At 40.3% G+C, this 24,122-nt stretch overlaps 2 protein-coding genes across 4 annotated transcripts in view; one reads left to right on the forward strand and one right to left on the reverse strand.

The window, feature by feature from the left end:
- The first annotated feature begins 297 nt into the window (after positions 1-297).
- olfml2ba (olfactomedin-like 2Ba) lies at positions 298-9,269 on the forward strand. 3 transcript variants are annotated; one of them, XM_028587159.1, is made up of 8 exons: positions 298-717; positions 846-1,109; positions 1,418-1,525; positions 2,947-3,108; positions 4,933-5,161; positions 5,658-6,722; positions 7,858-8,034; positions 8,123-9,269. In XM_028587159.1, the coding sequence occupies exons 1-8, from the start codon at positions 550-552 to the stop codon at positions 8,734-8,736; spliced, it is 2,787 nt and encodes a 928-aa protein (XP_028442960.1). In that variant the 5' UTR covers positions 298-549; the 3' UTR covers positions 8,737-9,269. The 3 variants fall into 3 exon arrangements, with proteins under 3 accessions (XP_028442960.1, XP_028442961.1, XP_028442962.1); XM_028587160.1 differs by having other exon boundaries at positions 2,947-3,075; XM_028587161.1 differs by having other exon boundaries at positions 917-1,109.
- A 143-nt stretch (positions 9,270-9,412) lies between these two features.
- atf6 (activating transcription factor 6) overlaps positions 9,413-24,122 on the reverse strand; it is a 44,361-nt gene continuing 29,651 nt past the window's right edge. The window contains exons 13-16 of the mRNA XM_028587162.1: positions 23,372-23,442; positions 21,770-21,881; positions 18,261-18,345; positions 9,413-11,326 (exon numbers count right to left, since the gene is read on the reverse strand). Coding sequence (XP_028442963.1) covers positions 11,130-11,326; positions 18,261-18,345; positions 21,770-21,881; positions 23,372-23,442 — 465 coding nt within the window. The 3' untranslated portion in view covers positions 9,413-11,129. The remainder of the gene's footprint in view (positions 11,327-18,260; positions 18,346-21,769; positions 21,882-23,371; positions 23,443-24,122) is intronic.

The following is a 24,122-nucleotide window of genomic DNA, read 5'->3' on the forward strand; positions in this document are numbered from 1 at the left end:
TGAGTGCTCAGTGAGGTGACCGAGAAGCATCAAATCAATATGCAACAGGCTACTCTCAGGCTAGTCTTTGACCTCGAGATATTCTTTAGAACCTTTTGGATTTCAAGTTGAATATATAAGAAAGATCAAGATAAGGCTAAAGGTTGCATTTTTTTTTTTAAACTTTTTATCAGGACTAATACAAGTGTGTGCCGCACACTATGTTTGAGGAGTCGTTTGAAGCAGATCAACTCCTCCTTGCCGGGTGAATGTGGCCCGCCTCCTGTCAGCGCTGCTCCAGCTGCAGATGCCGGCTGCTCTCTCACAGAGTGCACGCTTTCTCTGCACTCCAAATTGGCCTTAGCGTTCACTGACAGTGAGCAAGATGACATCGCGCTATACCGCGTAATCTGGCTCATCTCATGGCTCTTCTGGATACACCTCTCTAATTTTGGAGCCAGAAGTAGGCTATGAAATTTTCTTGGCAGCTAAAGTAATTGGTGACAGGCTGTGCCTGCTTGCATACTTGCAACATTCTTTCTCTTTTCGGCGCTCCGTGAGCCTCACAACATGTATAAGTTATGCATTGGCATCGTCATGTTCTGTGCGTTTTTTCCACGGGGCTCTGCAGCGCCAAAGGCTTGGGCTGCAGATCCCAGGTCAGAAATTGAGAGCGAGGCAGAGCAAAATGACAGACTGCAAGAGGAGATAGATGGCCAGGAGAGCATCCTCTCTAAGGTAGGAGGAAACATCCGTTTCCTTTCATTCTTAATGTGTTCTGGACATTTTCATCATTTCGTGCGTAAAAATTCAAACGTTTTTGATTGAGCGTGGTGCAAAATACATCCGTCCTCTTCTCTTTGTAGCTGCTGGGTGATTATGACAAAGTGAAAGCCCTCTCGGAAGGCTCTGACTGTCGCTGTAAATGTGTTGTCAGACCCCTGAGCAGGAGCGCCTGCCGGCGGATAGAAGAAGGGAGCGCCGCTGCTCAGGACTTCTACACCGTGGAGACTATCACATCTGGACCAGAGTGCAAGTGCGCCTGCATCGCTCCTCCGTCAGCAGTCAACCCATGTGAGGGAGAGTTCAGGCTGAAAAAACTTAGAGACGCTGGAAAAGAGAATGTCAAGGTGAAGTGCCGTCCGGTCCATATTCCATGCATAGATATATTCCCCCCCCCACCAATACATAGAAGTCCCCATTCTCAAGTGCCAATAGGTTAAAGGCTGCTGTCTTTTCCGGATGTTAGTTTCTAGAGAGGCCTGGATCACTGGGGGGTGGATATCACGTCTTATCAACTTCAGGAAAGGGCAGTCCAACATTATAACCAGAGACTCAGAGTTCGGATGGGCCCCAGCCTACTAGACCTACTGTATTCTACGCATGGCATGTCTTGAATTGGTAAACCGTTTTGACGGAATCCACTTGATCATTCTAGCTTTCCACCATCTTGGAGCTGCTGGAGGGCTCCTTCTATGGCATGGATCTACTGAAGCTGCACTCCATTACCAATAAGTTGCTGGATCGCATGGAAAACATTGAAAAGGTACAGTAACAGTGTTTCTTTTTTTCCTTTTTTTTTTTTTTTTTTTTTTTTTTTTTTACAATGATTAATGCAAATATGTTGGCATAACAAACTGCTGGTAACAGGTGTGTTTATATTTATGGCTTCTGGATTCAGTGGGTCCAAACCCCCCCCAGTTTTCAGATTTATTATGGGCTGGACCTGGAAGGAGTGTGCAGGCTTTCCATCACAGGGGAAGTTTATATGCCTGCTTACTGAACTTTTCTTAAATGAGTTGCATTTTTATTTAGGCTCACATGTGTCAGTTCAAATGAAATGGCTTAAAGCTTAGAGTATGTATTCTTTAATGTGAGGAAATGAACAGAAATAAACAATTTGCCTCTCAACAGTGAATTTGTTACTTGACTTGAATCCGAAGCCACCAAATTCAATATACCTAAATGAATCATAAACATCATAAATTATAAAGTTGTTCCACCCAAACAGGTGCAACAAACTGGAAGGTTACATGCACACACAGGGAAGAGTCTAAAATAACTTAATGCACCTGTGTGAATGTTAAAAGTTCAAATAAATTGTGATTGGAACAACTTCCAATGGCTGGATTTGAAGACTAATAATTATAATTCTTACATACTTTGTAGGGTTTTTTTTTTCTAACGACTGTAAACAGCAGCTGCACGAGACTTCAGCTGCCTCGGTCAAACTTGGTCTAATCATATCTAGTCGCCCCTAAAAAATGTTGTCTGTGTGTCACTCGATGTACCCTAAGGGTACCAAATTACCGAGTAAATTGGACTGTGGCATCATTCAAAACACGTGCCTGTGCCATGGAAAACACAGCTGCAGGTAATAAAATGAATGGATAAATCAAGCGTATCCATTATTCATTTTATTAGTTTCAGCTGCGCCTGTCCTGGTATGACATGTGAAAATGTCAGTTGTAGAAAAGTGGAAGTGTGGTGACGTCACTAAAGTGCATTCTGGCAAGTGTAATAGAGATGAGCCCTCTTCCGAGAGGACATTTTTGCCTGTCAATAATTATGCACAGGTGTAAATAATAAAATGAATGATGGCCAAATCCCATTGAGCTGCTTCAGTTTCTTTAATGTGCTTTTCCAATTATGATATACTGTATATAGCTGTGTTGTCCTTGTTTTTAGCTGTATCTCCATTTCTGTGTGTATACTGTGAGAGCAACAAAAAGCTGGACTCACATTCCTTGTATGTACAGTATTCACACTTGACCATTAAAGCTGATTCTGATGACAAGTCAAAATGTCTGCTGCGAAAAAAGGCCCATTAATGACTCAAGATGGAAGGCGCTGCACTGGAACTTTTTCCTTTTGTTCGCGATGATACACTGATGATTGCAGCCTGTTTTCCTAAAACCATGCACAGTATTTCTGTTAATATCTCGATTTGTCCATGATTGCATGAAGGCAGTGTCTCTGAACTACACCACGGATGAGGGGAAGCCCCAAAGGAGCCCTCTGATCCAGGCAGATGCGACTGAAAAGCCACCCACCCCTCGTCCACACCGACATCAGGACCAGAAGAGACTCAGTGAGGTCAGCATGGCCGCAGCATATAAAGACCCAGATGTAAGTGACATCTTGACATCACAGGGTTAACAGACGTAGAGGTAAAAAAAAGAGGCTGAGCTATGAACGCCTGTCTGTTGTAGCTTGATAGTTCTTTATTTTACTGTACTATAACAACATAGTAATAACTACATAACTGTAATTATTTGCCTGTAACTAGTGCCATGACATAAGAACTGTAGGTGTAGTATTTACATTGTATTTATTGGTAATTATTGATGCAAAAGGGTGATCACCTTTAACTGCCAAGTAAACCAACATACTGTAATAATAAGTAGTCACTTGTTATTTATGCTTTAAAAGGTAGTTAACACCTACAAATTAAAGTTGTAGAAGGTATGTTATAAAGTGACAGTCACACTAAGAACATTACTTAGCTAGTAGATAACAAATTATACAGTAATTTTTAGGGATTTACCAGATAAGTATGACTTATGACTCCATGTCATTTGCTGTATTGGCAATATAATCAAGCATTACTGTAGTTTTCAATAATTCCACCAGAGTGATCTAAATCTAAAAATTTAGATATACATCTAAAAAGTAAACATTGTGCTGTAAATTGAATCAGTGTGTTGTGTTTTACGCCCCCAACGTCGTCTTCCAGGCAGCGTTGCCTGAAAGGCACTAGGATTAGGCAATGGTTAGGGTTAGGGTTAAGGTTTAGGTGCCTTGAAGTCGACAGTTGCAACGCTGCCTTGAAGTCAACATTGGGGGCAATTTAAGTGCTATCATTATTTTGTTGTTTCACACATTAAATTACACAAGTGCGTTATGACTTACTGTGATGTAATTCTTGAATACATTTATTTAAAGATAACTTATTAATGGTACGACTTGATAATTGATTACTTTTATGTTACATTGTAAGACAAATCCTGATATACAGTATTCTATATTAAAAGCATTTGTAAAGGATGTAACTGAATTAACTGAATTCAGGAAGAAAAAAAAACTAGTATAAAAGAGGTGATTGGATTCACATGTTGCTGCTCAGACTGCAAAAGCATTATTAAGTCGTGTGTACCTTCAAAACAAAAGGAGCAATTATGTGTTCTTTCCACAAAGTCCCTCATAAAATGATTATCTCCATGATAAACATGTGAGGTAATTGGAAGGCTTGGCAGACCCAGTGGACAATAGCAGACCTCAGACCAGTGACTGTACCACTGGGGCCTGATCCATGACAGCTTTAATATGAACTGGAAAGCCTGTCCAGCAATGTTGGGTGGACTTGGGCTTCACATGCAAGTGATTCAAAATTTTAACATGTTTTAACAAGAGCACTTGTAAGAAGCATTATAAGAAGTTATTAATGAAAACTGAAACTAAAATTCTTATTATTTTTTTTAATTAAAGGTTTCCGTGTTTATTAGACTTTAGACTTTATTGTCCCCCAAGGGGAAATTCTTTGTCACAAACACCTTACGTTATGGACACAGCACGCTTACAGACACACAAGTACAAACATAACGGAATGGCATGCAGAGAAATAACACAGACAAAGTGGCAGTGATTTATCTGGGTCTCTTGTTAAGGGCTGCTATGGCTGCAGGCACCAGGCTATTGCCATATTGAGCTCTCTTGCACTTCAGGGACTTGTATTCCAAGATAATTCAGGTTTATTGCAACTGGGGTCACACTTTTTAGTTTTGGTTATCATTTTTCAGCGGGGCCACACGGAATTCTGCGTCCGCATTGACAAATATTGGCTCAGTATGAAATCATACATACATGATACATAATGGATATATGTTTTATCCTTCTGCATGGATTATGTTTTTGCATCATAGAAGTGTTGTGTGTCCATCTGTCCACTAACAGGAAAAGTATGAGGAGAAGTTTATTGGGGAAAGTCTGTCCTTCCTTGAGACAGATGGTTCTGCTCAGATCATTGAGGTCAAACCACAGGCGACTCTCAAAGACGTGGCTAACAAGGAGGCTTCTCAGGTGTCAAAGACCGGCCCCAACGGAATGATCATTAGAGGAATGACTTTTTATAAATCAGAGCCAGATCCGATGGTGGCGGATGACGGGGAGCCTGGAGAGAACTGTAAGTGCAAACCCTTGGTCAGCTTTAAGGGCTAACAAAGTTGAGAGAAAAATCCTATACAAATGAAGAAAAAACTGATCTAGAAAAATCTGAAATCTTCACATTACTGTGGTGTGATAATCAAGTGATCATCCAATTCATAGCTATGCTTAAAAAGGTTATTTTTCCACACTCTGATAATCATGAAACCGGATAAGTGGTTCGGATGGATAATGTCATTACAGTACATTACTTGATGTCAGAGAATATCAGAACATAAAAGTTTATCTAAACTGCATGCCATCTGTCAGCTGCTCTGTCAGCTGCTGTGAACACTGCAACATAAATGGGTTCATTCCGGTTGCTTTGCACTGTAATTTGTGAGTTCAGAGACGACTTACTTTACCATTTTTAAGGTATTGGATAATAATAAAACAAAGACCATGTGTATGCCATCATTTCACATTTTTCATGGCATTTTCTCATATGACCAAACCTTTTCCTTCCCCTTTTTTAGTATTTGAGTATCATGGATTCAGTGGTGATGGTCCTATTAACCTCTTGATTGAGGAGAATCTTCTACAACACAGAGCCCCTCGCCCCAAGACGAGAGTGGGAACAAGATTATTTCGACCAAAGACAACAGGTCCTTTGCACAGTTCCACGAAGACCAGCCAAACAACAAAAACAAAAGGAACTGAGCCCACCTCAAAAACTCATAATGAGGTTATCAGTGCCGTTGGAACCACATCAGTGGATGTGTCTACAGATGTACAGAGTGACTCATTCACAACGAGAAGCGTCACGTTTAAACCAACCACTACCACACAAAACACCAGGACCACAGACACTGCACCTCAGACTACTCAAGGAATCACTGCTAGAATCACTCACTGGCTAACCCCTTTGATGGCTGAACCAACTGGCACTTCTTTAAGCATCACTGAAAAGGAAACAACCAAAATTACAATGAACACAACCCAACCTTCCGCAAATACAGCCACAAAGGAAGTCCTACCAGCATTCACAACAAGAAATATGCCAGCCACCGTGATGGAAACCTCGACCCAGGAGGTGAAAGACCAAATGCAAACCATACCTGGCAGCACTGCCGCTCAATCAAGCACACTTGCACCAAACCCAGCCACGGAGGCATCAACCATGACCCCGGCTTCCACTATGACCATCACAACCCGTGCTGCCCCGACTTCAACACCAATACACCCAACAACAGATTCCACAGTGGCAACCTCCACCGGGGCAGCTACAACAACAACAACATCAGAAGAAGAAACTGAATCCACCTACTTTTCAAGCTCAACTTTGCCTCCTACCACACAGAGACTGATCACTTTGTCTCCCCACACTTCTCTGCCTTTCACCACACCTATGACTACCTCTTCGTCAGCCCCTGCCACCACCGCCACCACCACCGCCACCACCACCACCACCACCACCAGGCAGGCCACTCACGTCAAACAGAAATACAAAATCAGCTGGGATGAGGAAGAGGGCGAGGAGGGACACCCGGAATTAGACGAGCCAATGCAAAGGCAGGAGGAATCTCCCTCAAGAAAACCCGGTAAGTTGAAATTTTGTCGAACCAGGGGAAGACCGATCATATGGTTGTCAAGTCAATTTTAATATAAACAAATGTCTGCTATTAATTTAATCAATACCAAATTCATTCACACCATTTTTAAAGAAAACTGCTACAAACATATGTTACAGTCTAGACATGTAGATTGGAAGTGGGAAGCAAGGTGCAATGAAACAAAATTGCTTGCAGCTCTTTGAGACTGTATTTACTATTTACAGTGGTGCTTTGAGCTCAGTGCTAAATGTCAGCATGCTAACATGCTCACAATGACAATGCTAATATTCTGATGTTAAGCAAGTACAAAGTTTACCATGTTCACCATCTTAGTTTAGCGCGTTAGCATGCATGCTAGTCACACTAATCAGCACTAAACACAAAGTAAAACGGATGCTGATAGGAATGTCTTTACCTTTGTAGGTCATGACCCAAAGTATTGGATAATGTAGCAATTTGACCTGATAATGGTGCTAGATATAAAAAAAAGTCTGGAGTTTGCCAAAATCAGTAGGTTTCATATTCCTGGAACCATGGATATCTACCAAATTTCATGGCAGTCCATCCAATAGTTAAATAAGACATTTCTCTAAAAATCACAAATATCGATCTCATGGTGGTGCCAGAGAAAGAGTCAGGGCATCATTAAAGTGAGCAGGCTTCACCCTCTGGGAATCATGAACATCTGAACAAAATTGCATGGCTTGTTGAGATATTTCAGTCAAGACAAAAGTGGTGCACTGACTGACTGACCGACTGGCCAACTAACTGACAGGCCGTCATTGCCATCCCTGGAGCCACACCACCAGAGTGGCTAAAAAAACATCTTCACAAGTTCTTATAAGCGCTTATCACCAAAGATATTTCCAAAAAAGAAAATATCCTGTGAATTTTTAACATAATGTCATTAGTTTAAAATACCAAATGGAAATTACTGACATCAAGCCTAAACACTTTCTATATTCTTATCAGTGGTCAGTTCTTTGTGGCAACCTCACCCTTTTCTGTGATTCAAACTGGTTAAAATTAAAGCCTCTAATTATTTTCAGACTCTCTGACGTAGGTCTGGATGATGTTAAACCTCCTCTAAATCCTCACTCATGGCTCTGTGACTCTTTCACAGGGCAGTGTAAGGACACTTTGGCAACAATCTCAGAGCCAGTAACTCACACCACCTATGGCAGGAATGAAGGAGCATGGATGAAGGATCCAAAGTCTGATAATGACAAAATTTATGTCACAAACTTCTACTACGGAAATAATCTCCTGGAGTTCCGCAATCTTGAGGTTTTCAAACAAGGTAAGAGCCAGTAGTCACTAAATTACTTTTTGTTTTCCTCTTACTTTGATGAATCTCATGCTTCTTCATTCTTCTTTATCCTTTCTAGGCCGTTTCACCAACTCATACAAGCTTCCTTACAACTGGATTGGCACAGGCCATGTGGTCTACGATGGGTCTTTCTACTACAACCGTGCTCTCTCCCGAGACATCATCAAGTTTGACCTGCGTCGGCGTTACGTGGCCGCCTGGACCATGCTGCACGATGCTCTGATCGAAGAGTCGTCATCAGTGTGGGAGTGGCGCAGTCACTCAGAAGTCGACTTTGCCATAGACGAGAGCGGCCTGTGGATCATCTACCCGGCACTGGACGATGAGGGCTTCTTACAGGAAGTGATCGTTCTGAGTCGACTGAACCCCTCAGACCTCAGCATGCAGAGGGAGACCACCTGGAGAACCGGGCTTAGGAGAAACCACTACGGGAACTGCTTCATCGTGTGCGGTGTCCTGTACGCTGTTGACAGCTACAACAAAAGGGATGCCAACCTGGAATACGCCTTCGACACGCACACAAACACTCAGATGATTCCCAGAATGCCCTTCACCAACAACTATACCTACACCACACAGATTGACTACAATCCCAAAGAGGGTGTTTTGTATGCGTGGGACAACGGACACCAAGTCACATACAACATTAAGTTTGCCTATGTAGACCCTTAGGAAAGGGTTGACTGTAGTTATTTTAAATAGTTATTTCTATGGTTTGAATGGATTGTAGATCAGTCCACATGGCCTTCAGTATGGAGACAAATGGGGGCCAAATGTACAAATATACTTAAGTGTATTGTGGCTAAATTGTTTTCTTATCAATGTTTTTATTTTGACCTGGAATAAATTTAACGGTTCCTCAGTCAACACATCAAGTTGTACTGTATATATTGTAATACTGTAAAAAAGCCCTGAGATAAATGAATGTAGAAAGGTGTCAGAACCAGTTCATGTCTAAGGTTAAATAATGCTGTAATTCACAGAAGCATACTCTTTGAACAAATCCCCAAATTATGTGGAGAAATGACTTTTTCTGTTTTGTACACATTTTTTTGTATTACATTTTTCTTTGCATCATATGCCACAGGTCCTCTGTGTGGTAATAATCACAGGCATTGCTGTTGGCTTTTGTCTTGTGAAAGCACTTACTCCCTCCATATCAGACTGTTTTGAGGAGACTACAATAAAGTTCGGAAATACTAACAGAAGAGGTCTTCTTTGTTTGGCTAATCACAGTTCATGTCAAATTTAAGTGGCTTTAATCATAGCTTATGGGTGTTGATTCAACTAGAAGACTGAGGATAGAAGACAACCAGGTAGAGAAAGAAAAAAAAAAACATACAGACAATTATTGTGCAAGCCTGTAATTTACGGTTAATGGATGTAAATTGTGTTGTGGAAGAAAAAATGCACAGTCAGTCAATCTATTGTACTTGTTAAAGAAAAAAAATATAACAATGCAGTTATACAATTTCCCCTGGCAATGCAAAGGATACACACAAAGGTATAGTAAAATCCAGTGTTTATGCACATAATAAAATACAAAAAAACAAAACCTCAAGTTTTTAACTGTACTGTACTACTGTTGCGTGGTACCTAAGTCCTGTTGGGATGCAGTAAAAACGATGCGGTGAACCAAATATATTTTTTTAAACCAAAGAGGGAAAACAATTACACACACAGATGGCCTGGCTTAAGAAAACACAAGTAAAGGGCATGTTTTTATGCATCGGTTGAGCTAAAACAACCATCTGTACAATCACGTAGTAGCTAAAAGAAATGCACTTTAAGGGACAAGTAAGGTATGTTGCTTTATCAAGATATACAAAAAGGTACTAATTCTGATGATGTATCTTTTCTTATTTAGCATTTTACATAAACATTAATATGAGGCATTTAAAGCCAGAACTGATCTTCCCAGGTTCTGCATTTATAGTGCAAAAAGAAAAAAATAACTCAGATAATGCAACTCCATCAAAAAGTTTTAACCAATATGGGCACAAAATAAAAGTGCAATTTAGCCCGCGGACGGAGAAGTCAGGACTTTTTTTTATGTCAAACATGGGCTGTTTTAGCTCAACGGTTAAGGCAGGTGTTTCAAATTTGATCAAGATAAAATCTCAGGATGTCCACCCATTGAAAAATCTCATAGTTCTAACATTTACAGTAAGTTTCCTTCCAATCCACCATTTATTTCATATACAATATGTAATTTGGTTTTCTGGAGTGGATTACAAAAAAAAGTTCCCACAATGCACGCATAATAATTAGACAGAGGAAAATTTGATATTCTTCATCAATACAATGCTAAAAACAAAGCACCTGAAATCCTTAAATTAATGGAAACCAGCCAACAACATAGTGGTTAGCCTACTAGCTTTCACAGATCCCCTGACTTCCTGAGTTTACTGAATGCCTTATTCTTGCGTGTATTTAATCTGGCATCTCGGTTTCACTGTTCTCACAATGTGCTTTATTTAGAGGGGCAAACAGACTACAAATGAGTAAGAGAAATCTACTCCATTTTGTAGCTGTGATACAAACACAGAACATATTGTACTTCTAAACATTAATTTCACAAATGCCTTTCCAGTGAGATCAATCTTGGGTGTATACTCATTTTCAGTTTTCTCCTCTGGCTTTGCAGTTTGTTCCCGAAATTAAGAACCCAAAAAGAAAGAGCAGACATGAGAAGAGCTGCTATGGGGTAAAAGTATTTGTGTTATAACGGGGTGACTCAGGGTTCAATGCTCAGCCCCCTGCCGTTAAGCAATTACCCTTATGTGGGGCGTCTGGGGTTACAGAGAGAAGTCAGTTTTGCCACACAAGGAGCTAGCGTCTGCCCGGACCCTTTTACAGTCTACCTTGGGTATCAGTCCTAATAAAAAACGTGGCCGACAATTTGAGCTACCTTTGCCTTTCATTCAAAACTAAATCAAGTCAGTGGGAATTCACCAGATTTAAAATATACTTTATCACACCAAAATAGGGTTAACTGAGGTATTATCTTCGGTTTGTCTTCTTGGGTTTAGTTAAGGAGTTCTCATAATAACTGTTGGATGATCCTAAGCAGAGCCCATTAGCACACCGACAGGAGGCGCAGCCTGGCTGTCTGTCGATGAGTGCTGGTAAAACGTGCCTGTGCGGTTGACCCGGAGCAAAGGTGGGATGGTGGAAGACCTGATGTGGAGGATCCTGGTGTCCGTTACTTCACAGTCAATCTGCATCATTACCTCGTAGTCTTTGTCCCTTATGATGCTGTCTGTAACGGCAGGAGAGGAAGCGAAAGGTTGTTAGTTTTGATGCATAAATAAATAAATAAATAAATAAGGTATTGTAGATTAATTTGTGTATTTTCCCCATCACCAGTGGATTTATGTCACGGCAAAAGATTTAATCAACTCGAGACTCAAGACGAATGGTGCTCGCCAAACTGCCAAACTATTTGTCATCATAATTACTGGCAGGACTTTTTTGTCATATTGGTTGCAGGGAGACATGATAAGAGAGTATTTTGGGGAGTGTAAAGGAGTATTGTTTGAAGTGGTTAGGGCTGAGATACGCAGCGAGAGAGGGGTGGACGCAGGGTCACACATAGAGTCCAGAGGTGAGTCACATTCTGGATTTGTCCTTCATAGAGATAAACAAAAACAGCCCTAAACAAGAGCAGGACATGCACATTTGAGAGGAGAAGAGAAGAAATTCTGGAAAGAGTGTGGGAAAAAGAGCGATCACTGATGATGAGTCAGCATCCTTCAGGCTTTGTGTTGTGTTCAGAGAAGAAAGAAAAAGATCAATGTGGATGAGTCAGTGTGGTTCTTGGATTGTGGTCTCCCACAGCCTAACTTTGCTCATCCTGGGGGAAGAACATGCTTTAGAGTGGACATGCTTGTAAAATCCTTTGCTAGAAAAAGCTATTAACAACATGCTTAGGGATCCCTTGTGCATTTACATTAACAGACTTAAACTTAAGAACGTGTGGCTTCCTATGAATGTCGGCGAGAGAGTCAAGATGATAGCAACATTCCCCATATGGAGCACACAAGCCCAACACACCTCAGTCAGTTTTAGTGCACTCTTATATGAGCCAGGAATAGAGCTGTAGGTGTCTTTAAAATGCCTGCTGCAAATTGTTTAAAAGCTGCAGTCTTTTTCCAGACACCTGTGCAAGACATCAGCTTCTTCTGCCTCTCTGCAGGACTTTAGAGGGTTTATCAGATTGTACAGTGACAATAGCCCCTTCTGCAGCCAAAACGCAATGCTGAGTATGACTTCATCTGCTGCGGAACTTCTTCTTTTGCACCTGCAGCGAAACTGGAACTTTTCAAAAGGCTTCAGTGTTTCAACAGACATCTCTGGAAGTCATCCTCCGTGTTAGGATTTTGTCACGCTAAGTCTATCTCAAATTAGGCTTCTGCCAGAAGCAGAGCTGGAAAAGTTATCCTCTGTGTATCTTCATATAGCTTGATGAGATCACAACAGATTTTTTTTCCCCCTCAAAGTTCAAGGTTCTGTCAATGCTGCAGAGTCAAGCCTGTGGATTCTGTTCAGTTCAAAATAAACTGCTCCAACGTTACTACCACTTAGCTCATTCAACTCCAATAATAAACAGAAGTCCAACAGATAGGCAGCACGAAGTGGAAAAGTGTCACATGCATAATCCAAATGCACATGAGGAGGATGAATATAATGGAAATCCTGCAAATTCTGAAGGACGTATAAAATGCAAGCATAGAGAGAAAAAAAAAAAAAAAAAAAAGGCAAAACATCTTTGAATAAAAGGGATAATCATTTTGTACTTATGGAGGACTTGTAGCTTTATTACTGAAATAGAATTTCCACAAAATATTTATAATTAATATAAAATGGAGCAGAGATGCAGCAGTCTTGGGTAGTCAAAGCACCCTGTGGGATTGGAGGTGCATGAGTTTGGCAATCCTTTTAAAGTTAGCTTTATTTAATTTTTTTCTTTTGCAATTTTACACCCAACATACCTTGACTTTACTCCATAAATACACAGAAAAAGAAAAGACACTGCTTTGTGTTACAGATGTACCCAATGTACTAACTTCTATTTTTTATTATTATTATTATTATTATTATTATTATTATTATTATCATCTATCCTCCAATAAATGAATATCACACCAAAATTAGTCTATGTCTAATGAATGGGGAATTTAGCAGGAGTTGGTATAGACCAAAACAGAGCTCAAAAGGACAGTAAATATTGGACTTACAGAAACAGGACTTCAAATGAATGTTAATGTTGCTCTGTGTCTGTTGGATGTGGGCACACTACAGGCAACCCATTACAACACGTTATGTGTCAATGTTGTGTTTACAGCTTGTAAAAAAAATAAAAAAAAACAGAAAAATCAATGTATGCAGTTTTAAGTAGTTACCTCTTTCTTTTGAGACTTTATGTTCTGTAATGTACTGTATGTCCCCTTAACGAGATCCCATAATTATTTTGTAAGTGCCCAATAATTACAAAATAATGACACTGTAATTTGTGGGCCATAGTCTAAGCCATTATCCAAATTGAGGTTTCCCATTTAATTCCCCACACTGTTTACATCCACCTTTCACCAAATTACCAAAGTGTCTAAATTCTATTCAGCCAACTGCTTGAGAAGTCTGAACAGTGAAACAGGAAACACACAAACATCCAGCTGCTTCAAACAGCAGCTCTTTGAAGAAGCTGCCAAATCTACCGTCCTGCTCTGCGTGGTCTCCTTCCCCCTTTTACTAGTGCCATCTGGAGATGTTCCAGAAAGTTTCAGCGACACAGTGAGCTGGTGTGTGCTGATAAAACCCTGATGTCTGGCAACGACGCAGCTCAGGAAACCTGAGAGTGCATCTTGGGAGAGTGGTAGCTGCCAGACTGGCACAAACACTGAAGAAAGCTTTATTTATTTATTTATTTATTTTTAACGTCAGAATGGAAGCAATTCATCAGTATAATCAAAAAATTACAGGGCCAATAAAAATAAATTGGGTCGTATAGGATGTCAATTAGGCAATTTACATTCACAAAATCTACTAATCCGGCCAATTTTCAGAACATTTTGATTCAGAAAATTTTGCCTTTTATTAAATAAATGGTTGGCACGTTCTAAAGTAGAAGAACAAGCCAACGTTGAACAATAAGGCAATGTTTTACTATTATAAAATTAATGTCACAGGCAATAACAAGACTAAAAGAGTCTGTAGGAGCTCTTTGAGGCTTTGGCACAGCAGTGTTTTGAGCTAAATGCTAACATCAGCATGCTAACATGCTCACAATGACAATGAGAACATACTGATGTTAAACAGGTACCATATGTTCCCTACCATGTTCATCATCTTAGTTAAGCGTGGTAGCATGCTAACATTTGGAAAATTAGCACTAAAAACAAAGTAAAGCTGAGGCTGATGGGAAAGTCATTAGTTTAGCAGGAATTTAGTGATAAAGCCAAGTACAGAAAATTATTTAAGTAATTAAGTATTTTTTTAAGTAAGTATTTAAGTGATCACCAAGTTATTTAAATTAATCCTTAGGGGAACATGATTGTCTGAACTGAATTTCCATGGCTATTCATCCAATAGGCATATCACTAAAAAACTAAATTGGCAAACTCATTGGAGCTAGAGGGAAAGCAATGGGATAACCAAAGCCAGTAGGATTCATTGCCTGGGGACCATGAACGTCTGTACAAAATTTCACTGCAAACAAACAAATACTTGTAATGTAATTTCAGTCTGACTCTGTACCAGAGTGGTGGACCGACGACCAACAGAGCAACGCAGCTAGCATGGCTGATAACCAGCTTTATGTATAGAGAATTAAGTCACTGAGGCAAAGAATCACCTGCACAAGTGCAGGATGGCAAGGATGGCAAGGGTTAAACATTTGGGTTGGTAAGAGTGCACTTCTTTTCAGAGCATTGGTGGGGATGTTTGTTTAGATTAGAGGAGTAGGAAAATCTGACCCCCAACTCCTTAAGTGGTGCAGAGCTCTACATTGAACGCCCAGTGAAAGATGCCTGTTAGCTACGGCGCACATGTACAATCTCAGACAAGTAAAAATAGACTGCAGTGCGTCTCCCCTGTACGATCCACCTGTAAATGATGTCATCTCCTAAACATTCCTCTCCTCCAAACATGTCGCTTCCACTTGATTGAGCTACTTTCAAACTTGTTAAATAAACACAACCTTCAGTCCTTATGAGGAGCCACTGCTCAGCCAGATACATTTTCAATTCAGAGAATTGAGGCGGCCAAGGTCAAGTAACTTTACCAGAGCCCCTGAACCATGGACACGCAGCGAGACAGAAACAAGCGAAGGCGTACATCAAAGTCTAAGTCTATGCTGTTCAGTTATTGACCACGACAGACCAAACGCTCGCTCCAGATTAGGAGAGTCTATCCACCTCCTCCAGATGAAAACCATTTAGTGGCTGGAGAAGGAAGGCATTCCTGAAAGAGAGCAGCTACAGGGACCTGGAAAGAATTATCCTCCACTGTGGAGCGACCATGCTCCAGCGAGAAGACAGTATTTCTGCTTTTCTAAGTGTCTCGCCCACCTTAATGTGTACATTTGCACTTAATCACTTCAAAGTTCCAAACAAAGACAACCTAAATCTAAAATGCGACTTGATGGCTGTCATCTGTGTGACACATGGGGCTTTATATGTTGAAGGAAGGAGGACCACACGAGTGTAGAGAACCACCAGCAACCACTTTTCAACGTCAGCCTCTGTTGGCTTGCTTTTTAACTACAGTCCTTTACGGCAACGAGGAACTACCAGGAGGATCAGCTGTGGCATCTGAAACTGAAACTACCGTACGTGCATCTGTGCTAACATGAAACTGCTGTTAGTCCTCTCTCTGAAAGATCCAGCCAGCATATTAGATGCAAACACACGAACACCCGAAACAAGCAGGAAAAAACTTTGATTAAATCACAGAAGAATACAATGTTTGCATTTACGGCCAACTGCCGGCATCCATGACAGAGCATGCAAATCGAGGGTTCTTTTCTTGAACTAACGTGAATCTTTCCAGACCTGATATCTTTCCCTGAATGCCACCTTTGTTTGGCCATTTCAACAATTAGCTGAAAAAGAGGTCTTGGATTTCACTATTTACTGCTATTTCAATGGGCCATCTGACCAGCACGGACTTTAACATTCCTCCCTGACAAGACCAACCAAGAACAATGTTTACCTTCATCAATCTTCATCTCTAACACCCCCCCCCAAAAAAAAGTTATTTCCCGTTGGCCATGTCTTCCCTGTTGAGGAAAAGGCTCATATTCCACTGACTCACTCCTCTCAGAGCTGGTTGACTAATCAAATCTATTGCTGGTGCTTTGCCACAGACAAGACAAGAAGATATCAGCGGAACAAGAGCATTTCTGATAAAAATGCCAGGCAAACAACCAACAACAACAGGCCCTCTTCCCTAATTGCACACCCTACATAAACACAATCCCTCTTCAGCAGCTTTCCTTTCAGTTCACTGTCTTGCAGGCTTGCTGAAAACAAAGCCGCCTGATAATTAACTGCAGCATTTGGACAAAGAAGACTTTCCACTGAAATCTCTGATGACCTGACTTTGACATTTTGAAATCGATAATCAAGCAGCACTAAGGACCATGGGGAAAAGCTATGATGAGCTCATGGAAATCAAAAACATCTGTATACATCTGTATGCATAACAATTTGGCAACAAATGTGGCAATCGAAGTCCAAGGTTCTTGCCGATAGAGTTCTGATACTGAGGCGTACCTCATGTATACCAGTGATGCATTTTTTTTTTTTTTTTTTTTGCATTTTTTTTTTAAGGGCAGGCAGCCAAATAAATAGGTGATTGCATCTCAAATGGGCTAGTGGAAACTACCCATCCAAAAACCACAACCAGGTGCACGGTTATCGACCCCCGACATTGACAAGATGTGGACGGCAGTCTAGATGAGTGGTGTCCTTTGTTAAAGATCCCATTGTAAAATGTGAGATTTCCATGTGTTTTTTATTATCAAGAAGGTCGAGGTGCAATATAAATACTGCGAAAGTATCGAAACGCTCAACCTACAGAAAAAATGCACAAAGCCTGTATTCAGATCCTGTGCCTTTAAACTAGCAGTCAGGACTTCCGTCCGGTTGTGATGTCACAACTATAAACGGTATATAGTTAAAAAGTGCCGCTACACTGCCCTTACAGTCATTCCTCAGCAGCAATGATGGTGCACAGATGCCAAGAAGAACCGGAAACGCTGACCTTTTTTGGGTGGGGGGTGCTTAAAGAGAGCGGCGCTAAAATGGAGCGTTTCAGATAGAGGGTGAATACAGATATATTCAGACAGATAGTATGAAAATATAATGTGAAAAACAATGTGTTTTATGAAATTAAAGCATGTAAACATGTTCAAGTAGAATCCCAAAATACAAGTATGAACCTGAAAATGAGCATGATATGGGACCTTTATTAAAAACAGTTGGTGATGAATGTAAAGCCAACAATTCAAGCAATGGGTGTATGAAGGGATAACAAAGATGTGGTCACACTAGGTTTGGCCAGCATAGGCATTTTTAAATGTTTTTCTTAACAATGTTACATCTTCCTCAACTTGATCATTTTCAGTACAAAACAAATAAAAAATAAAAAAATCAAAGCCAATAGGATATGACCATATTGAAAAAGCTGTTTTTTCCTCATGTGTGTGTCTGTGTGTGGTTCGGTCAGTGGCTGTACAGACACTTGACAGCATTGTTAAATGCTGAGTATAATCAGAGGCTGAAGGTCATAACAGAAACCACAAAGGGCTCAGAGGGAGGTAGGTAGCAAAGACCTTCCTACTAACAAGACACCAGATGTCCAAGAATCTTTTTGGCAAAAAAGATTATACATAAAGAAACTTCCATTAAAGTTAAATAGGCAACAAACGCTCTGCATCCAAGAGGATAAGATTTTGGGAAACAAAATACCAGCACATATGAAAAGAAAGGATCAGAATCACATTAATGGGCTTATAAAAGCAAAAGTGCTCTATTTTGGTCAAAGGAGTTTTTCCTTACAAGTGTCCTACGCCATAAGTAATGCATTCTTGTGGGGAGACGTGTTTCTGAATCTGTTCCCAGCTTGCCTTTCATCGGTTACATTGTGTTGAGTGACCAAACACCCCAACTGTGTGTCTGTGCTGCAGTGCATACCGTTTATGTTCATGGCTGGCAACACCAGAGACATCTTGGGTCGACTTCCTTTGTTGTGGTTGGTGGCAGGAAGTAGAAGATGATCCTGAAAACAAAGAGAAGAAGGTCATCAAGAGGAAAATACAACTCCTATTGAAGCAAATAAAACATCGTCGGATGCATGCATTTGCCAGTTGTTGATCAAGATTTTGGAGCCGAGTTTATAACTCTAATGAGACCTACTGGAGGACTTGCATTAACAACATGAGGTTATCGATGATGCAATGGTCATCTGGGAAGTTCAAAGGTCCTAGCATAACTCAATAATTTCCATGAGGGCCACAAAATTCTTCAAATTGAGCGCTCACTTTTCTCATGCCTCGCCCTATCTAAACAGTTAAAATCCCTCAATCATTCCAATTCGTTCTCTTTGGGCCATTTAATCATTTTTTAAATCTACGAGAAGTCTGAGATCAAAATGGCAATAACCAGCACAGTTCCTGGGGGGCTATTAAAAATGGCTTTTGTGCAACTCATTAAATAATGAGAAGGAAGGTTTTAATCTGAGCACATCCTTTCAGTAGGAGTTGTGGTGGAGAGAGGAGAACACACACACACACACACACACACACACACACACACACACACACACACACACACACACACACGGCTGTGTTTAGACTCAATAGCGCCTTAACTTACAACCCCCCACCTCCTAAATACCAACTTCTTTTAAACTCCACACCTCCGGTGTGTAACACTGGCTTTCTCTTATACATTTCTCAAGCCTGAGATAATCCATGATGCAGACATTATGCAACTGGTTGTAGTAGCACCACTCATAAAAAGTAAACTGAACTTCATGTGTACAATTAGTGGAGTGCCTATTTAGGAAGAGTTAAGACATTACAGAGAAATCACCCATGATTTGGTTTCCATCACCTGCAAGACTGGCTTCAAGAGCTATCAAGAGACGGGCTGAAAACGGGTTACCTCTATCACACTTGGCTTGCAAAACTCAGCCTGGGTGAAATGAAAAATAAGGGGCACTGTGAAGTGAGGGGATGACAGGCGGGAGTATGGTCTGAGGTTGGGGAAGGGATTACTGCGAAAAGATAGGAAGGAGCAATGTAGGAGAAAGTAAAGAAAGTGTTGTTCATAATGCCAAATACATTTTATCAAAATGTCACTAAATGTTGCACAGCTAAGAGGTTAGCTTTTGTAACTTCATTAGTAGGGTTTTCTTCAGAATAAAGGGTTTGGTGTGATATATACGGTTGTGGCACTGCAAGGAATTAGGGATAAGCTATAAAGCCACTAAAGGGAATATTACATGCTAAAAATGACAGAGGGTGCCTTGACTGCGTTTGGAGGATGGCAGGAAAACAAAAAAACCCCATTACTGCTCATCATGGGGGGGGGGCGGCGAGCTTGTCAAGCTGATATAACAGCTGCAGCTGCCATGACAACAGATGATTTTTCCTTGAACCCTATGGGATACGGTCCACGGTGAAAGCAGCCAGTGTTTCCACCACCTGACCTTAATGCACACTTACATAAAGCAACAGGTGCTAAAAACAACACGAGGAGTGAAGCAAGACCGCAAAACGGCAACAGAGTGAGAGCAGTTTCATATTTTGGTCTTGTTGGGAGTTATGTTTTCCATCACCTCACCTCATTTCACACTTAAACAAAGCCACAGGTGGTAATGTATTTGTCGAGGGTTTAAAGTAACCTTGACCTAAGCATGGATCTCTCTGAGCGCGCAACACACTGTAGAAAGTGACCTCAGCTACTGGCGAGGGCAAGAGCAGGTCATGATGAGGCCGACGAGTTGCCTCGAGGGACTGAAGTCAAAATTGGTAGTGATTGGCTTTAAAATCCAAACAAAATTCCAAATTTAATCCAGAGCTAGTCTTGTAATAATATCATACCGACTGAAACAAAAAAAACATACTCCTGCTCACGCACACACGCACACACACACACACAATGTAACAATTAAAAAGTAAAATAATGTGAAAAGTGTTTGTGAAAGTGCATTTCTGCATTTCTTTGTCTTCAGACTAAACAAGCGCTACTAAACAAAGCGCTTGAAGACCATTACCTTGGACTTTTAGATATTAGGATTTGCGTTTACAGACCAAACCGTTAAATCAATTAACTGAGAAATAGTTGCATGCAGCCCTACGTCCTCATATCAAATAAAAAAAAAAATCATAGCTTTAAAATAATTGTAAAGCCTATTTCCCCATAGTTGTTATTGTTTTCAACTGTTGTGGTATTGTTATGCTCTTTTCTCTCAAGTGTTACTATAAGCCATTTTTCAACATGTTAGTCAAGAACTCCATTTAGGAAGAGTCACTACATCTGGGTGATTTATCATAGCAAAATGTTCGGTCAGTAAGAATCAAACCTTGGGGATTACTCTATTATTTTTGTTTAACCGTTTGGTATCAAAGTTAAAATATCGGACAGGTTTTTGCCCACCCTCGCTGCTCATGCAACACAAAGCTTCTAGAAACTGACGGACAGCTACTTGACCTGTAGAGGCCCTCAACTCGGCTACACCATAGTGATCATTGTCCTTGCTGTCACCATGCCAACTGAAAGCCAAGCTTTTTGTGACTTGTTTGGTGACAAGGGGTCTTGATCTTTGACCACATGCTTCAAAACTCCCACCCCACTGAGTAATCCTGAGAATTTAAGGGCTTAACACCACCCAGAGGTGTTGAGTGTGATATGAGCTTTTTGGAACACTGACCAAATGTGTTTTGGTTAAGAAACATATCTTCATTACATTTTCCTAATGTTACTGTATTTATGGGTCTTATTCGACACAGCTCAGTGACAAGAGACGGAGCAGCAACTTCCCATGATAACGAAACACAAACCTCAATGGGGAGAAAAAGAGTTCCTCTGCAGCAAATTGGTTTTCTCTTTCTTGATAACAAAAGAAAGAAACAAACCTAAAGTAATCAAAGAACTCTTTATAATATGTCCAGAATTAAATCATATGGAGAGGGAAAACTCAAAACAGGTTAGGTTCAGAGTCTCAAATGTGGGAAAAATGGTCAAATGAATAAAGGCCAAGAAGATTAACAGTGACATATGGCCATGCCTAAAACATTGTCTTCATGATTGCAAAAGGACTAAGGAAACTGGAATGGAAAGAGGTAGTTACACCCTTGGGCGTAACTAGCACCCTTCATCCCCTCCCCCACCCTCCACTTTTCTCTCAAATCTCTCTGTTGAGAAACCAACCGATTACATATAATTTATGATTCATAAGTTACTCTTTCTAGCATCAACTTGTCACTTTTTATGGCCAGTTTGGAAGAAGGAAATCTCATGACAAACACAAAATGATCCGTGTTGAGCTGTGAATACTTCCATTTAAGTATTTTTATTTTTACTTTATGTGATCAGTTTAATCACCGTGTCAGACTTGTGTGTGTGTGTATGTGTGGGAGCCAGCGCTCGTTTCTCCACTCAAATCAGTGGAATGGACCAAACAAGTTCAAACTTACCCTGCGGAAGGACACGACGTAGAAAGTGTCGCCACGACGATTGATCTCATCAAAGAAGTCACTGTAGGTGTGATGAGGTGCGTAGTATACCTGCAGCTCACTGCCAGGATTCCTGTTGATGAAGAATAACAGAAAAAACAACTCAACAAATATTCAGAAATGGGGAGAAAAGGGCAGAAACTGAAATCAAGTGCTGATAATCAATCAGTTTCGTGCCAGAGAAATTTATTATTTTTGGCAAATTTCATGCAGATGAAATTCTTTAATGTTCTTAATATCAGATTTTTATCAAAACTCTAATATTATTTGATACGTCTGTCCGTATAACCCCAAAAAAAGACTCCCTTTCTACCTTAGTGTTAGAACAAGATCATTCCATCATCATTATTACAGTGGAGCACACAGTCACTCGGCAGGGCATTGGTTTGCATCTCAGTCATCTAGAGCTGCAACTATTAGTCAATCAATCAGTTAGTCAATCAACTGAAAATGTATCTGCAACTATTTTGATAATCCATAAATTGTTTAAGTCATTTTTCAAGCAAAAATGCCATGAATGAATTCTGGTTCCGCTTAAATATGAGAATTTGCTGCTTTTCCCTGTTTTACATTATACTACAAAGATTCTCTTTGGGTCTTTTAGTTGGTCAGAGAATTTCTTTTATTTATGACATCTTTTGGGAGCTTGAGATGGTTATTTTTCACTTTATTCTGTTTTATAACCAACCACTTGATTAATTAAGAAAATAATCGGCAGATTTATCAATAATTAAAAGTAATCATTATATGACATCATGATAGTTGCAGCAGTCTTCTTCCCTTGTTTCACAACAGAAACAGACTCTACTGCTGTGGCCTGGCTCTAAACATTACGTACACAGCAGGACGGCCACATACATGAGGATGAAAACCAAAATAAAACTGTGAGGAGCAACCGTTCTTGTGTATTTCCTCTTTTCATTCTGGTTCTGCTGAAACCGATTCCTCCCATTTTGTCCTGTAGGGTTTCATAGCCAGACTTACAATGGAGAAAAATAAATAAACTTGGGGTGGCCAAAAAGACATTTTCTCCATCTCCCTGACACAACTACACGGTGCAGTCCAGTGGGAAAGGTTCTTATATTGACCACTAACGCTCTAAAGCAGTTTGGAGGGTCATGCTTTAAAATGACTGTATCATAAATCAGACCGATTGTAAAAACTGATAAGCGGGCAAAATGCCAAAAAGGTGGATAACGAGGCAGAAATTTATTTTTCATTACAGTCCCATTCAAATAGCCACTCTGGTTACTGTAAGTACCACTCTAAAACAGTGAAACATACTAGTTTGTTATGTCTACAGTTGCTTTACATAATCTGTCTCTGTCTATCCCGCTGACAAAAAACACGACAGCCTGCAGCTCGGAAACAAGATTCAACTCACTGTTTTGGTTCACCAGCGTTGGTTTACCACACAAGAGGTAGTTACTGTGTATTTGTTCTGATAGATCCACAGGATGGATCTGCCCTCTAGTTGTCAAAAAATGCTTAATGCAGCTTTAAAATAAATAACAATTGAAATCTGAAAAAAGACACAAATACACTGTAAAGGCCTTTACTCACTTTTCCTCAGTAGTTTCTGTGTATTGGACCGTCACAATCTGGGCACTTTCAGCCTCCTTATTCTCGGTTTTCTGTTGGGGAGAAAAAAAAAAAAAAAGAAAGAAAAAAAGAGGAGAAAAGGGCTATAATCTCTTTATATTCTTATCAACTAATCACTAGAGTGAGCAGGATTAACTGTTGGCAACTCTGTCGAATCAAACAGACGGACTAAATGACCATCATTTCAAAACATCTACAGATACACACACAGACACACACACACACGGTTTGCTCCTGATAAATCACATCTAGTTTAGGAATCTTAAGCCTTAAACTTGCATCTAGAACCAAACAAATGAACAGAAACAATAAAATAGTTCTATATTATTACTATAAAATCACATATGTTGAAATACTGTTAAGATTTATGTGCGTCTGTGGGGCTTAAACAGCTCAATACAGGTGAGAAATAAACACATCTACATCTCTATTTAAAGTAAAATGAAGAATGGGTATATACGAACTAGGCAGCTCCGAGTGGATTAGACCTACTGTGACAGATTTGGGAAAAAATGATGGAAAAAAGGAGCAGGGGGCACTAATCCTACAGCTCCCCTCTAAGTGTTGTGTTTACTTTCTCAGGGCTGCCGGATTAAACTCAGCCCAATGAAGAGAAATGTGAGGCAGAAAAAGGGAAGGTGTGAGGGGAGGTGAAACAGTGGTGAAAGAGAGGCTTTGGTTTGCCAAAAGTAAAAAAAAAAAAGAAAAAATA

Source organism: Perca flavescens, chromosome 9, assembly GCF_004354835.1.
Source record: "Perca flavescens isolate YP-PL-M2 chromosome 9, PFLA_1.0, whole genome shotgun sequence".
In the NCBI taxonomy this organism is placed as follows: domain Eukaryota; kingdom Metazoa; phylum Chordata; class Actinopteri; order Perciformes; family Percidae; genus Perca; species Perca flavescens.